The sequence below is a fragment of the Besnoitia besnoiti genome, chromosome XI (assembly GCF_002563875.1).
Source record: "Besnoitia besnoiti strain Bb-Ger1 chromosome XI, whole genome shotgun sequence".
In the NCBI taxonomy this organism is placed as follows: domain Eukaryota; phylum Apicomplexa; class Conoidasida; order Eucoccidiorida; family Sarcocystidae; genus Besnoitia; species Besnoitia besnoiti.
The window spans coordinates 384,616-400,959 of NC_042366.1; the positions used below are offsets into that span (position 1 = coordinate 384,616).

A 16,344-nucleotide genomic window follows, 5' to 3' on the forward strand; every position below is an offset into this window, starting at 1 on the left:
GCGCACATTTGCTGTCGCTACCAAATGGTCGCACGCCAACCTAAATTGCCACACATTCCCCGCACGCGAAGAAAGATTTTCGTTTTCTGTGTTGCGAGAAGCTCCGGAAGGCGAACATAAGGAAGAAACGTGTTAGTCGTCTGAAGAGCCATTAGAACGAGCGTGGTACGGGCATCGAACTTTCACACACAGTACGGAATGCCTGTACCGGGTGGTGGCGTGTGAACAGCGCTGTCGCGTTTTGCACCACGCGGGCTAAAAGGAAAATATGGGGCGCGGGACCGCAGAGACGGCCGGAAAGATTCTTACATTATGCAAAGTCGGACTCTAGACGGCTTCGATTGGGCTCACACCCTGTTGTTACTGAAAATTACATCCGACTGCCATTGAGGAGGTCACAGAGCGGCTGCAGATGCGCACGCCATCGAAACTCCAAGAAGACAATTCCGAATGACATGGCGATTCGATCCAACGAGACCCCTGCCAATTCAATGCACCGCGTGTCAGACAGAAAACCAACATCTCTTGCACCTGACGACCCGCTGAATCAGCGCAGCATCCCACGCCACGCAGGACAAACGCACTGCGCCGTGAGTTTCAAGCGGGCGTGTTCAGCCTCAGAATGCTGCTCAAGACTAGCGGGTAGGTCACGCCCCAGTGACTTCTCACATGGGTAGCTTTCTTCACGTGAGGTAATTTCTCGCTTCATCCATCGTTCCCTTCACCAGGCATGAAGCCATTCAACGCGCCGCGATCATCAGCCGGCTCCTGGCATATGCCTTTCTCGCTGTCTCTGGCGGTGTCCATCTCTGTGGGGGCCGCCGACCGCTCAGGGAGACTCGCTGAAAATGCTTCCCGACGCTCGGCGAGCAGGTTTTCCTTTTTATTTTCAGAAGCAACGCCGAGAGCGTGCTGCATGCTCAGGGTGACAGCGACAGACAGCGGCAGAGGCCCCACACTGTAGAGGTTTCTGAGAGAGGAGGGAAGGCAATCCGCCGCGGAAGGCGCGTGAACATCAACCTGATGCGCCCTCCAAGCGCCGGGGTCAATCATGCCTTTGTGAAACAACAAACCCTCAAGCCAATCCGTGAACTCCACGCTGATGCTCGGGTTACCCAACCCCTGGGGCGTCAGACCTAGGGCATGCGGCGGTGAGAGGCTGTCGAGGGGAGGCCTACGCCGCGACGCGAGCCCGTCGCCCTGCAAGGAACCATCTCCATCCCCTGCGTCGCCCGCTGAAGGACGCCGACTCCTGGGCATCCACGGCAAGCTCCACGACAGCCGCGTCGTGGCAACACTGCAGGCCGCTGAGGAGGGATTCTGTCTTTCCTCCTCGCCGCGCTTGTGGAGGAACGAAATGTATGGATCCTGAGATAAAGCCTCGCTCACCCCAACGGCCCAGAGAGCCGGGTTGAGCGGCTGGCGGTGAGACGACGAGGCCAATGGCGCGCGGCTGAGGGCCGCCTGAGAGCAAAATAATTCCGCATCCAACAGAGGCGCATGCGAAACGCGCGCAGCTGAAAACCGCAGCAATCGAGGTCTGCAGCTGAATCAAACATCCAAACTCTCGGAGCCGGACGAGAGCTGCGGAGGGCGGCGCCGACCCAGCAACTTTCTAGTAGGCCCGGACGACTCCTGCGCCACGACTCGTCGCACTCACAGCCCAGTCCACACAGTATCGGCCGCCTCTCTCCCTTGAGGCCCTTTAATCCGCTTCGTATCGCGCCTGAACGGTACGTTGTAGCTCAAAGCAAATGGAAAAAACGATGTTTTAGGATCCGGCAAAGGAGAACCTCCAAGATCTAAACCACTAGTCCAACGTGTTTTTGACATTCTTCACCACTGGCGAAAATTAAAAAAGAAAATTTTCTCAAAGCTAGAGTTACCTGTTCGAGTACCCTGGTTGGCAGGATGAGGTAGCCCCTCGCTCCGTCGCCAAGTGAGCCCGTCTCTGGGCCGCGAGGCGCCTCGGACTCAGCTCCCTCGCGTGCGCCTCCCTCCTGGCAGCTCTCGCGCGTGTCTGCGTGCGCCGATCCCGCGGGCCGCGTCACCCAGAGGTTCGCTTTCTCGTTCTTGCTCGCGACTAAACTGAGGAACTCTGTCAGAGTCCCATCTGAGGGCGCGGCCGGCGCGCGCCTCACAGTCCCCCCCAAATACGCAATTCTTTCCATGTAGTAAAGCGCCACTTCCTCGCGGATGGCGGGATGGAGCCAAAAACACACTCCCCCGAGCCCGCACCTCTGCAAAGGCCCGGGACTCGAACCCAAGCGCGCGCCGACACGTGCGGCGCAGAGTCGCACCCGTTGCGGCGCACTCGCCGAAGGCCCGCGCCGCAGCGGACGCGGCTGAGAAGAATGGCCGCTGCGTGGTGCCGGAGGCAAGGGACCCGGCGCGGAAGACACACCGAGAGACGAGAGCCCCGCGGATGCCGCCACCGCGCCCCCGGCGGGCAACAAAGAAGATCCTGCAGAGAGAGTCGGCGCAAGGGGGGACGGCGGAGCAGCGTGACGCGAAGGGGAAACCCCCGCCGAGCCGCTCGCGCAGAGACGAGAGGAGGGACGCGAAGCCCTCTCTGCCTCCGGCGTTGGCTGCAGCGTTTCCGCGCCGTCGTCTGCTAGAGCGCCTGCGGCTCCACGGCCCGCCGCCGCGCCGTCGGCGTGCTGCCGAGCGCCGGCGACATCTGGCGCGCCTTGCAGTCGGCTTGCGCTTTGCTCTTCGCGTCCCGCGACCGCATCTTCTCTCGCTCGTTCGATTCGCGCTTCAGAGCCGCTCCGAGAAGCGGCGGTCGCCTGGGCAGCCCGGACCGCGGGCTCGTTTTCCCTTTGCTCTTCTTCCACGGGATCGCGCAGAGGTCCCCGGTCGCTCCCTGGGCTTGAAGAGACAGCAGAAAGCGACGCCGACGCAGCGCCGGGTGAACGCAGCGAGAGATACGATTCAGAAGGCGCCAGGAGAAGAGACGAACGAGAGACAACCGCGACAGACGAGGAAGGCGAAGAGGAACTGGGCGCAGACGACGCAGAGCAGTGACGAGAAGACGCACACGAAGAGGGCGCGGCAGATACCGCAGGAGACGCAGAGGGGCAGGAAAAGGAGGCCTGCACGGGCGCTTGGCAGTCTGAGCTTGACGCGCTTTCCGCCTCCCTGGGTTCATCGCGCGTTTCGCAGGACGACTCCGTAGCCGCATTGCTCCTTCTTTCAACTCCGCCGGGGACGTTCTCCTCTGGCGCATGCAGGGGCGAGGAGGCTGTCGACCTGCCAGCGGCAGAAGCGGCTTCTCGGGGGGCAGGCTTGCGGAGCGAATTCCACGCGGTCGCGCGCGACCTCCCACAGGCACGCTTCGACGCGGGAGGGGGCGTAGCGGCAGCGGAGGGAGGCGCCGGCGCCTGGAGCTAAGCGCAGAACGCAAGGAAAGAAAGCAGCCTTGCTTCGCCACGGTGCAAGGGATTGCACAAAGTTTCGATCAGCCGCAAGCGACGCTCCAGGTTGTCGGAATAGTAGCAAATACAACGCGCGAAAGGACACACGTCTGCGCCCACACGGAAGGACCCCGAGAATGTGCGGGGGTGTGTGCTCACCTTGCCGGTCGGACAGGCGAGCGGCGGAAGGTCTCGCTCTCGCTTTGGGCCCGGGGCTGTCTCCTCCTTTGCTCGGTTTCTTTCTCGGTTCGCGTCTGCCAGCTGCGTCCTTGCAGGCGGCCTGCAGACGGCGTTCGAGGTCCCACCGGCGAGCGGTGCGCCCGGTGAAGTGCCGCCCCCCGCCTTGACTTTTTCGTCGCCCGCTGGACGCAGTGCGGCGCCCTTTCCGCTATGCATGCCCTTTTCTTGCTGGGCGCGGCTCAGGTCTCCGCTCGGAGCGCCCGTGTGTGTGCTACTCGGCTGCGGCCCTTCGGGTCGTTCGCCTCCAGCGTGCCTCCCCGCCCCGCCAGCCTCGTGACGAGACTCGGGGAGCGCCCCTGCGGTGTCCGTCGCATCCGCGGCCCTCCGCTGAAGGTCTGCGCCCGCGAGGGCCCCTGTCAGCGCATACGAGGTCTGCTGCTGCTGCCGCTGCTGCTGCTGCAATCGGCCGTCGCGCTCTCTCCGCTTGGGTTGCGGCGCGTCTTCCTCCTCGGCGCCCGCCTCGCGCTCTCTGCGGCGGGCGCCTGGGGGGGCCTCGCGGCCCGAAGAGGCCCCTTCACGCCCCCCCCTGTAGTGGTAAAGGAACGCATGCATGCGGTAGCGGCTGAAGAGTGCGCGGACGAGCTTCTCGACTGCGCGCGAGCTGTTGGCGTGCGGCGGCGACCGCGGATTTCTGTCGATGTCTGCGGGGAGCGGCACGATGCACCGCGGCAGGTGCAGCGAGAGCGCCAGCCGCTTCGCGGTCCCGTGGAGCTTTTGAAGCGCTGCGCGAAGCAGCGGCAGACTCAAACTCATCCGCTGCCGATGCCGTTTCAGGCAGACGCAGAAGGCCACGTAGGTGGCTGCGTTCAGCGGCACCAGGTGACAATCGCCCAAGTGGAGGTCACCCATTCTCTTCGCCTGCAAAACAGAAAACGCGAACGAAACGCGAGGCAACAGTCCAGACACCGATGAAGACTCACACGCCGCCCGCCACTTCCACCTTGAAACCGCGCGCCCTGCCCGAAGGCGGAAAAAAACGGAGACAGGCACTGCGTCGCAGCCCGCCTTCGAAGGCCCACACTCAGTCTCGAGGTTCCACCAACGAAAGGCATACAAATCTAGACGTACAACCATTTCAGGCATACATGTAGATAGCTATATGGATAGATATACACACTCAATGACGCGCGTTGAAGGCAGACGCGCCACGGGACGCAGATTCGACGTCTAAGGCCAAAGGAGCCCGTGATCTGCGGGAGGCCGCTTCGAGGGCCGGCGGGATAGAACTCCAGAGAAAAGGAAAGCCGCGAACGCTGAGAAATGTTGCAGCTCCATCATTCCAAGTCACAAAGAGCCCAAACGCGCATGCGCACACAATGGAGGTGCTGCCGTGCAGCTGCGACTCCTGTGCGAGAATATGGCGAACTAAAACACGCACCAAAACCCCCACGATAGATGCCCCGTTCGGATGTATTCTCGCCGCCTGCAGACCCTCGCATCTTCCAATACGTGAGAGCGCAGGCCGCTGCCGGCACACCAGACAACGTTCGCGCCCTCCCAAACGTAGCAGAGGCCGCGCGGGCTCCACGGACTTACGAGAGCCAAGTATTTCCGGGGGATGTCGCTGAGGCGGTCGAGGGACCTGAAGAATCCGCGGCCCTCGAGCCACGTCCCTGCTGTGTCCACGAAGTGCACAATTGCGCCGGGCGGATTCTCTTTGGGGAGCGACGCGTCGCCTTCTTGGTAGTGGAAGTATCTGTCGAGCGTGGGCTCGTCAGTCTCGCCTTCCGCTTCGCTCCTGCCTGGCGAAAGTGCATCGCGTGCCCGCGCGCGGCGCAGGGCGTCAGACTCGTCCACGAAGGCGTCGCCCTCCTGCAGCGACCGCGAAATGTAGCTGTTCGCCGCCCATCGGGATGCACGCGCCTCCTGCCTTCTGCGCTGCACATGACGGAAGCGGCGCCACAGAGCGAGACTCGAGGGCAGGTTTCGCAGGAGACTCAACTGAGCGAAACACGAGGCCCTGCCGCGGGTGCCGTCTCGCGGCCGCAGGCAGAGTAGTTTCTTCGAAGCGAAGTCGCTGGACAGAGGAATGAGTAGAGCTCGGAGACAGGCCTCGTGATGTCAGCAAGTGCAGCTCACTGACCGTAGACCACAGCAGAGCGGCCTAGACAACGGTGCCGGAGTCTCTCTCCCGTTCATCCTAAGCATTTGAGGCTTGCGACAAGACACGACTACAGCGTTGCAGGCAAATATATATATATATATACGCATGTCAACGGAGGCTTGAAGAGTTTTCAGCTTCGCCTTTTGCTCGGGCTTACCTCAGCTTCCTCTCGAAGCGCGTCAAGCTCTGCAGGCGTCAGCGGCGCCCGCCGAGCGCGCACCGACCTTCGCCCGCCGTCGCTCTGCCAGGATGAAAAAAGGCAGCACAGAAGACAGCCGACAGCGGTTCAGGCGACGCAGCTCGATTCCGCAGACGGATTCAACTTCGGCAGTAAGAACACCTAAGAATAGCCATGCAAGGTCTATAAAAATATACGTATATACATGTAAGAATGAAGAGAAATGGGCATCTCTTCGCGCGTGCGCACCCGCATCTCTGTTGAGACAAATGTGTGTTCTAGTCATCCACGTAGACGGACACCCATGCCAGAGGCAGGGAGAGAGTGCCGAATCGCCGACCCAACAGAAACCCATTGCACTCCACTGCGTTCCTCCTCCCTGACCCTCGACTCACAGACACAAGAAAGTGAACAAAGCTGTCTCAACGCTCAGTTTCTGTAGCTCCTCCGCGTCTCGCCTGCGCCGCGGGCCTATCCGCCTCGCCTCTGCGCCGCTTCTGAGCTCCTCGGAGCCCGCGACCGCGCCGCTGCTCCACTCACGCAGACGACATCAGGTCACTTTGCTCACGCGGCTCTCTCGGCCTCTGCGACACTGACCCCCGCAAGCCGCTGGAAGAAGCAGAAAACACACTTTCTGACTTCTCCGTCTCGGCATGGGCATGCGCCCTCTGCGCACCCACGAGCCTAGGCCTCACCTCGTCACGCGGCGTTGCGCCGCCTCCATCTCCCGTCTGCCGCGCGCCTCGTTCCTCTTCTTCTCGTCGGGCCTCGAGGAGGATGTGCTGCAGCGCGCGGAGGTCTCTCTGTTTGCTGCTGAGCGCCTGTTTGAGTACGTCTGTGTAGTCCCTTCCCTCGAACTCGTAGATGCTGCTCTCGCCTTCCTGCATCTTTGAAGCCGACTTCGGCTCCTCCTCCTCGCGCTTCGCGGGGGGGCGTCCACGGCCTGAGAGGTCGACAACGAGGCCGGCGTCTTCCTCTCTCTCAGGTTCCTCTCCCACCTCTTCGCCTGACGGGGGGGCTGCGTCTTCTGCAGAGCGCTTGCTCTCACCTTGCTTCTCCGCGCGCGGCACGGTCGCCGTCCCCGTAGCGCCTTGGCGTCGCGTGGGTTCTCCCGCCGCTTGCATCAGTCCTTCCGCGTCCTCGGATGCAGTCTCTGCGTCAGCCAGAAGCTGCGTGAGATGCGAGAAATCGAGAGCGGCCCTGCCTCGCGTTGCGTGTCCGCCCCGGAACAGAAGCTCTGAGTCTCCTCGTGACGCCAACGAGCGACGGCCTTTCGAGTCGGCTTCCGGCGCGCGTCCCTTCTTTCCTCCTGTCGCCTCTTCGGTTTCGCGTTGCACCTCGCCTTCACGGGCCTCTTCACTGTCCAACGCAGTCAGAGAAGAGATCCCGCAGGTGATGAGCTCTCGCATGCTCGCTGCGCGCCGCGCGGCATGCTGCGCCTGACCTGAAGAGTCGTCGTCCTCATCCTCTTCGCCCTCGTCTTCAGAGAGGACATCCGCGGCGAGCTTCAGCTTCTGGCGGCCGCGCCAGTACATGACTTCCTCCACTGAAGGGAAGAAGACAAAAAAAATGTTGGACGCCTGTGCGACACAGTAACGCGGAGCTACGACAGTCTTTATAGATATCGCCGGCAGCGCCTTTCCCCTGTCGAAACAAAACGCTCCTTTCGCGAGATGAGGACTTTTGAGCGCGAGGAGTCATCGCTGCCAGCAGCAAGAAGCGGCTCAGGCGGCGCCTTCGTAACGAATTGCCGAGGCAGCTCACTCGGCCTCGCGGGACGAAGCGACCGCGTGGGTGTGCCTCGACAATGCACTGCTCAAATGCGAAAAAGCATCTTCTTCGGAATACAGACGACAGATTCGCCCATTCTGACTAGTGTCGTATCACCACGTCTGCGTGTGCAAGTACATATATATATATATATATATGTATCTGCTATCTACGCACCCTCCATGCGTCAATATGCTGTGAGCGTTGCTAAATGTCATACATGAAGGCACAGCGGACGCGCGGGAGCGTCCATATACGAGGTAAAGGGTCACGACGGCGAGGAGGTCCTCTCTGGCAGAGAGTCGGTCTCGATGTCTCATTTTTCTCCATCCTGGTTGCGGTACCTGTGCTCTTGGTGATCAGCCGAATGACTTTCACTTTCTTCTTCTGGCCCTGGCGATAGAGCCGCGCAATCGCCTGCCGCTCGATCTGCGGGTTGCCGTCGCCGCCCCCCTCCAGGAACACGCAGACGCTGGAGGCGCCCGACAGCGTGAGCCCGTAGCCACCAGCGCGGACACTAACCAGAAACACCATCGCTGAAGACTCCTTTGCGCCGGAAGGCTGAAAAACAGACCAGGAACGCGGCTCGAGCGCGATCCACGAAAGAGTGATGGACGCACGCGACAGGAAGACTGCACTGCTCACCCGCATAACTTCCACCGTAGATCCCTCTCCGCGCTGGAGACCTCGACACGAGCTCGCTCGTTCTCTCCCTCTGTCTTCCTTTCTTCTCTTCGATCGACGCGCAAGTTGTCTCCTTCGTTATTCTCCGCGCCTGCGCCGCGCTGCCGACCCTAGTCCGATGATCTAAGCGGCGAGATGCTCGCGTTGCTCTGCGCTCTTTCCGAAAGGCCTCTTGAGCCGCCAGCCGTCGTCGCGCGTGTCGTCAGCTCAAGTGCCTGACAGCGTCGATTCGCGGTTTTTCCTTCCTGTCTGCCGTCTTCTTTCCTCGCCTTGCTCTCTCCCTCCTTTACTCCGTCCCGAGTCACGCCCAGCATCTCTTTCTTCCGTCCTTTCTTCTCCCCTTCTTACTTTCATTCTTTTCCTCCATTCCTTCTGTCTTTTGGTTTCTCGCCCTTCATCCGCCCACCTCAGTGTCTCTGTTCACCAGAAGCCTTGCACGCAGCTTCCGCGCAGTCCTCACCTTTTGCGCAAAGGCGGCGATCGCCTCGCGTCTCTCGGGGTCGCTCATGCGGCCGTCTAGGCGCGCGGAGGCGATCCCCTTTTCGTCGAGGAAGTCCTCCACGAGGTCCAGCATCATCGTCGAGAAGCTGAAGACCACCACCTTCTCTCGCTTCGGGAGATAGAAACTTAGAATCTGCTCGAGGGCGGCGATTTTTGAGGAGTCGCGAAGCAGCGACTCCGCATCGTCGCCCTCCTCGGCGTCTGAAGAAGGGACAGCAGTGTCGCCGCCGCGAAACGAAGAAAAGGAGAAGGCGCTCTCAGACGCCGAGGGGTGGAGGCGGAAAAGCGCGGGATGATTGCAGCATTTGCGCAGCTGCATGAACAAATTCTGCAGACCTAACCGCCCAAGAGCACACAGAAACGCTTAGAGATCGCCTGCGCAGAAGGATGACACCTTTCGTAAGAAAGAGAATGCGAGTGTTGGGACCTCTAGGCGCAGGGCCGCACAGACACCAGCGCGTGTGCAATGCGGAAAGATCGCATGAACCGTGGGAGCCTGCTAAGGCATCCACTGCTTCCATGTTGGGAGGTGCGACTTCATACCCCAATAGAATCTCACAAAGCAAGGAATGAACAACAGCCTGTACCCAGTCTTTACGGAAAGTCGGAAACGACGACGGATCTGGGTGGCTGACGAAACCGAAAGGGTACGATTATCTGGCTCGCACGAGGGACACATCAATCTATGTGTCTATCTCTCTTTTTACCTCTATATATCTACATATTGATCACACGCATTTACCTACACACATGAGCCCAAACCATGACGTCGCGTATGTCGCTTCCGTAGGCATCTAGGGCCTCGCGCGTCTGTCTATGCGTCTCGCATCGCGAAGCACCTTCTCTCCTCACCTCGCATGTGTGCGACAATCTTCTTCGCTGCACCCGAGGTTCGATTCACGTCCTCGCCGACGAGGGCGCTCAACTCGCGATTTCGGGGAGGCGCCTCTGAATCCTGGCCACGAGAGGATACAGAGAAGAAAAAACGCAACTCAAAAAGGCCCGTGAGAAAGCAGCTTCAGAAACAGCTAAACGCGAGACTATGAACGTTGACCTGCGAGACTCGTTCGTCTTCGCGCGACTCCAGAGTCAGGCACCAGGTAGCCAGACGAACCCAGCGAGTTCCGCTCTCGAGGCAGCTGCAGTACACCGCCACCCACTGGACTGCTTAAGACAGCCAGAAGTGTCGGATTTCAAAATCCTGCTACACCAAGTTGTTCCACGTCGGCTACGCTCTAGATGTAATATCGATTCCTTTCCTCACACGAACGAGAAGCAGACGCCAGCGAACTAACAAGAAATAACCAGTCCCAGACAAGAGGTGCGCGGGCCCGTCGGCTCCTGATTTTCGGCGGAGGAGAGACCAAACGAGCGCACACGAAATGACGAGCTTGTCCTGCTTCGCCTCAGGCGCCCGCCGCCCGACTTGTGGCGCGGAGAGGCGACGGCGGCGACCGCCGGGCATTTTTTCCACGGCGTCTGGCGGTTGTTCAGCCGAAGGCCTTTTCACCGCGCCCACCTGCTGCAGGGAGGCGGCCGGATAGTCCACACCCTCCAGCGCCTCGCTCTCCCTCGTCAACAGCCAGAAGTAAAGACGCTTCTGCAGAGGCGCGAGCGGGAGAAAGACGACGAGCTCGACCAGCGGCAGCAGCGCCCAGCTCGCGCGGACCTGCAGAGAGACGCGGAGATGGAGGAAAGAATTCGAGAAAGCAAAGGAACACATTTTGCAAAGAACGGCTCGGCGCTTGCGAATCGGATGTCGTCACCAGCCGGGTGGAGTTTCGGAAAATCGCACAGGCGTTGCGAACGGAAGAGGCCCGACGCACCGCCGCCAAAGACAGTGGAACTGATGTCTTCGCCTCAGGCAGCAACTCATTCGCGTGCATCGGGCAGCGGAGCTTTTTCGCAAGAAGAGCTTCAGAGAGGAAGAGCGCCAACACAGAAAAGGTATGGCTGCCGTTCACGATGTGTTTTTCGAGGTCCTCTTTTGGGTCGTAGAACATGCCGCAGCCGGAAGGGCGGCGAAACTGAGACGCCACCACACGCGAGACGTGTGCATGCAGCGCCCTTCCGGGCACAGGTCTACGAGCGCCTCCGACGTGGGCGACTAGGCCCCGCTATGCGACTGAATTAGCAGATATGCGCATCCTCTACAACTGTAGACAACTGCGTCTTCCTACCTGACTCAGAGTGCGTCGGAGGATGAAGGCTTTGACGAGCCTCTGCAGAATGTCTCTGTTTCTGCGGATGCGCTGCATACGAGGCGCGTCCCGCTTCCTTCGGCCTGACTCGCCCTCTCTCCTGGAAGGCGGAAGCGAGCAGAAGGCGCTCACCAGCGCAGACGAGCTCGTGAAGACGTCCGGCTGAACGAATTGCAGAAGCGACCACAGCTCCTAAACAACAGCGACCGACGCACGAGACACGCAGCAGACACAGCACAGCACAAGAGATCCAACAGAGGTGGAGCACTCACGACGCCTGCAGGAAAACGCCCATCATGCAATGGATTCATGCTATGCTCGTCCGGTCGAAGCTCCCGCGTCCTCTCCGCCTCACCCGGCACTCTGAACGCACGCCGCTTCCTCTAGAGCGCTCGGCTCCACTCTCTGTCGGCGGATACATGTCTGCGCGTTCATTTAGGTGCTGGCGTTTGCCCGATGTCTTTTTCTCTTGGTCTCCATTTGTGCCTGCCTCTGAAGATATTTCTCGCTGTTTTTCTCTTTTTCTCCCGTGAGTTGCCTCCGCCCACGCCCCTTCCCTCACCTCGAGGTCCTTCTCGACGGGCGTGCCAGTCATCATGACGACGTGGCGCCGCCTGAGACTCTGCAGGAACACGTTTCGCCTTTTGCTGCTCTTTGATTTGAGCCGGCTGGCCTCGTCGAAGAACACACACTCCCACTCAAACATGGTGAAGAACTGGACGTCGTTCATCAGCGTCTCGTACGTCGTGAGCAGCAGGTCAAAGGGCGCAGCTCGGTTGCGCGGCAGGGACGCCTTCGGACTCTGCGTAGGACAGGCAGAGAAAAACCGGCTAGAAAAAACGACAGGGAGTCACAAAGCCAGAGACACATACCGAGCCCCGACGCACGAAGCTGAAAAACATAGAGAAACGCCAGTGGTTATGACAACCTGGATCGCGAGGCACGGAGGCAAAGATGCGCAGATCCGTGAGGCGGCGCTGGTACTCCGCAGTGAAGCCCGCCACCGATGCAACGCAAAGGGAGTTCCGGGTGCCGAAAGCACACATGTGAATTTCCATATAGGTACGTATCCCGCACGCACACAGGCGAGAGCGAGACAGAGGCACGCGAGTTCGTTTCCTCAGTCATCTGCGTCTCGAGTGCCTACTTGGTGAATCATGTAGTTGGCGACTTTCTCGCGGATGTAGTGTCTGTCCTCGGCCGAGCCGAGGTACGTGAGGGTCCTGAGGCGCTCGGCTCCTCCCCGCGGTTTCTGCGGCTCGTCTGCGGCCGTCTCGTGTATCCGGATATAAGGCGGAGCGGTGGCGATGAAGTCGCGCATCTGCGCCTCCCAGCTGCTGACGACCGAGAGTGGGCAGACAACGAGCACAGGCCGCCCCGTTTGCTGCACTTCACTCAGCCAGCAGATGAACGCGAGGCTCTGCAGCGTCTTCCCCAGCCCTGTAGGACAAAGCACACGAGATCGCAGAGATGGCGTGCGAGCAGGTATTCCACCGTGGAAGACAGACCTCGAGAGGAAGCCGCGGACGGTTTCTGTTGAATACCGGGGAAACGGCAAATCACCTGCCTCTCCACAGTGCCCTCTGTTCGTGAAGGAGCCCGAGCGACAGGGAGCGTGGCTCACGGATCCTTTGGCGTAAGGAGCCCATCGAGGCGCCGCTGGGGACTCGTGCAGCAGAGCCGATGCAACCAAGAGGGCGTCCGCCAAGAGATTCCACGAGTTCACGCGTCCTAACTGAAAAAAGAAAGTATAGGTTCTAGAAATACTGAAACCGCTCGAAGAGCCTTGTATTATCTCCTCAGTTTGCATGCGACACTTAAGACCGAGGTATCTCCGCTGGGAATGAAGGCAGAGCTGTGACGCGGAGCTCGCCCGGTGTCCTGTCGCCTAAGGCCGATGACGTGGCTAGGCACAGACGACGTAAAATACCTCTTCGTGGATTATCAATATAGAGAGGAGATGGCAAAGAGAAGGTGACGCGGTAAAGAAGGCTGATTCGAACACATTTACCACCCGGTTTTGGATGTGTTTCGCACATGTGTGGATAGTCTCGTGAGCCGCTGAAAGCCGTTCTCACCCATTTCGTCGGCGACAATGGTGCCCACGGCATTGAGGTAGTGATCAATGAGCCAGAGAACTCCATCCTCCTGGTAGCTATGGAGCACATTGCCGGCGGAGCCTCGAACTCCCTGGAGGCTGCGAACCTCCTTGCGCCTGGCGTCGAGTGTCTCGCCTTCCCCTTTCAATTCCCTGCTTTCGAAGGACGATAGAAACGACGAAAGGGAGGCAACCAGCCGCGTCACCTCAAGTTCCTCGTCCTCATCTTCGCCCCTTTCCTCCATGGACGCGTCGCTGGCTGTGTCTCGCATTTGTGCTTCGACAACGGGAGAGCAGAGGCTGTTAGCCGGGTCGACCTTGCCACGGTAGACCGGACCTGAAATCGGGGCCCTTCAATGAGACGAGAAGCCACCACACCACAAAGCTAAAACTGCCAGGAATTATTGACTCAGAATAAGGAGGTTGAATGTAAAAGAAGTGAGAGAGCAAGTCATTCGCGAAAAAAACGGAGGCCGTGAAAACAAGGAAACAAGACAGCCTGCACATGCAGCGTGAAAATGCCACGGAAGGCGGTCGGTTAGCCTCCACAACCACTCCGGCACGCCTTCACGGACAGAAACGCATTTTCCGAACAAACATCACCAAGATCTGCCTCTTCCAAATGAAAGACAAGGTGTGCAGGATGAGCAAGTGTCGCGTGTGACTAAGATAGACAAAAGGCCACCGGGAAAGGCGGTCGGCGACGTCGGCGCATGTGAGCGATACACACTTCGGCCTCGATCGTATATAAAATAAGTGGGGTTCTTCAAGCTCCGAGAGCGCTTGGAAAAACAAAGGTGTGACCTCGAAGATGAGTTCGTGTGGTACGCGAAACGCCAAGCTCTCATCGTTTGGCTAACGGTTGCTAGCTCATGCATGCACACGACAGCGATTGACTCTCTCGGGCGAAAAAACGGTTATATTCGGTTGCAGGGACACCGCAGCAGCACACCTCCTCAGTTTTTCTGCAAGTTTAACGACTACCGAGCAGATCCATGGGGGAGATAGCGAAAGGCGAACCATGAGAGACTCAGCAAATGGCTTTTGGTCATTCAGCAACGCAGGCACTGCACATGCTGTCCTGTGTCGCGGATGCCACGCGCGCTTTTCTACGGCGAACGCATGCTTCGTGCTTTCGGCACTATCGTCGATGACCGGCTGCATTTCTCTGCAAAATGGGAACAGAATCAGCGATCCTTCGCGCTGCGCGCACAGGACCGCTTTCTCCGTCTCGCCTTCCTTGATGATAAAGCGGACAGCAGCAATAGTTGTGTGGCCTGGGGAGGGGCGAACAGCGTTGGGAGATCTCGGCAAGAGCTTAAGCTGTGTGTGTATTTCACATACCTTAGTCAATGCTGACTGACCAAAGAGAATGAAAGCAGCAGCATCAGGCAAAATGAAAGGAGATCTTCAGGCCACAGAACGCCTTTCGTCCGAAAGATGCAACGCTTAGTAAGGCAGCCCGGAAAACGAAAGCTGTAACACTCTGTACTACGAGAGACATTTCGTCGAAACCTTTCTTCCAGTTCCCATCTGGGATTACAAGAGCGGTTTTTGCCAGAGCGCCTGCGGTCTGCTCGGGCGTTTGCTGCTTGCGTGTTTTTGCGTGACCCAGTCCATCGTTGAGAAGGCCTCTGCGCCGACTGTACTGAGATCGCTAGTGTCAGCTGCAGCGCTAGCAGTTTGAACTCAGGAATCCGGGTGCGCTAGAGGACCGTGATTGCTATCTCGACTCCAGGGTAATAAAATGGAGCTCGAAAATGAACAGACATTAATCTTAGAAAGGTGCCACACTTGACATGAGCAGACTTGCACGTGTACACCACTAGGCGGGCATGTAGTCCTTGGCTCGATTAGCATGGCTTTCTGTGAGCTGCATCAGCGTCGCGCAACGCCCAAAGAATAGCGACTATCCAATAACTATCTTGCGGGTGTATGATCCGAGACAGGGGGCGCTGCACATGCCGTTGATGCCACCCCACACTGCTCCGGAAGGAAAGCGTCCCTGCTATTCAACGAGCAGAGACGTTCTGGCAGTATCTATTGGCGAAGGGGAACCCCAACGGTGTCAGACTTATCCAGAATCGCGGGCTGGTACGTCGAGAGAAGGTGAATGTGTCTGGAATTCGGCCTGTTGGAAAGTTCATTTTGAAGATACGAAAAGAACCGCCACCAAGGTGCATCACCTACTGCGCGAATGCAACGGATATCATATTTGACCGGTGACAGCACACGGTCGGCCCGATGGTGGCGATCCACGCAATGACGACTCGCCAGTTCTAGCTGCGATGCTGCTTTGACGGCCACCGAGACACTCGACGCATCGCGCAGCAATCCTGTAATCCTTTCAGCCTGTAATATAACAGTGCCCAGCAAGGCATTTCCCCCTCCACCTGGCATATTATCGTAGGCGATGATAACACACAAAAGGCACAGCAACAAAGAATGGTGTACGAGCAACATGCATGCAATGCCGCCGATGAGCAGTGGTCATAGCCATGGTCGCATGGAGGAGGGAATTGTGTGACCACGCCAGTAACTTTCATGGTGTAAGTGATGCACATTCTTCTGAGATTGGAGAAGCAGATACGCAGCGCTCAAACTAGAGCCTTGGTACCGACCAGAAGAATCACGCTTTTGTGCTCAGATCGGGTGGAAAGCCGCTGCATGTGCGCATGCGCGTGCCACGTCGTCAAGTGTGCGGGCCGGAAACTTCCGCTCTTTTTCTCGAACGAGCATTCAACAGTTAGTCGAAGACATCTCAGATCAACTCATCCACTCAATATTCCTTCAGTGCGAAGTGGACTGAGCTTAACTTCGGTACGTGGTTGGGTCCTGAACCGTCGCATTGGTAGCTACCCAGCATAAATGCAGCGCCTAGTGCCGGTTGTTCGGGTCCCTTCTGTCTCAAAAATTGGGCAGGCAGAAGTCGTGCCCCCCCTCCCTCATCTGGACCTATTTCCCGTTGAGGCCACGGAAATGATGACTGTTTAGGAACCGCTTCTCTGTAGTCGTCCAACTGTATCTACACCGCATGCGCCCACGGGGCCACCGAACCGTCAGTCCATTTTTTCGTTTCACCGGCGAATGGCTGCGTCGTCTGCATCTCGCCACTGGTTTTGGGAGTGATTCAAGGTGGTCACTGTGGTACG

At 58.8% G+C, this 16,344-nt stretch overlaps 1 protein-coding gene across 1 annotated transcript; it reads right to left on the reverse strand.

Annotated features, from left to right (window-relative positions):
• Nucleotides 1-705: 705 nt before the first annotated feature.
• On the reverse strand, nucleotides 706-13,464 carry BESB_019420 (uncharacterized protein; the record flags this gene model as incomplete). The annotated part of the gene is made up of 14 exons (XM_029360651.1): nucleotides 706-1,464; nucleotides 1,887-3,389; nucleotides 3,576-4,514; nucleotides 5,193-5,534; nucleotides 5,918-6,001; nucleotides 6,532-7,484; nucleotides 8,053-8,293; nucleotides 8,853-9,229; nucleotides 9,746-9,848; nucleotides 10,413-10,562; nucleotides 11,074-11,286; nucleotides 11,657-11,896; nucleotides 12,242-12,534; nucleotides 13,173-13,464. The coding sequence occupies 14 exons, from the start codon at nucleotides 13,462-13,464 to the stop codon at nucleotides 706-708; spliced, it is 6,489 nt and encodes a 2,162-aa protein (XP_029216010.1).
• Nucleotides 13,465-16,344: the final 2,880 nt, after the last annotated feature.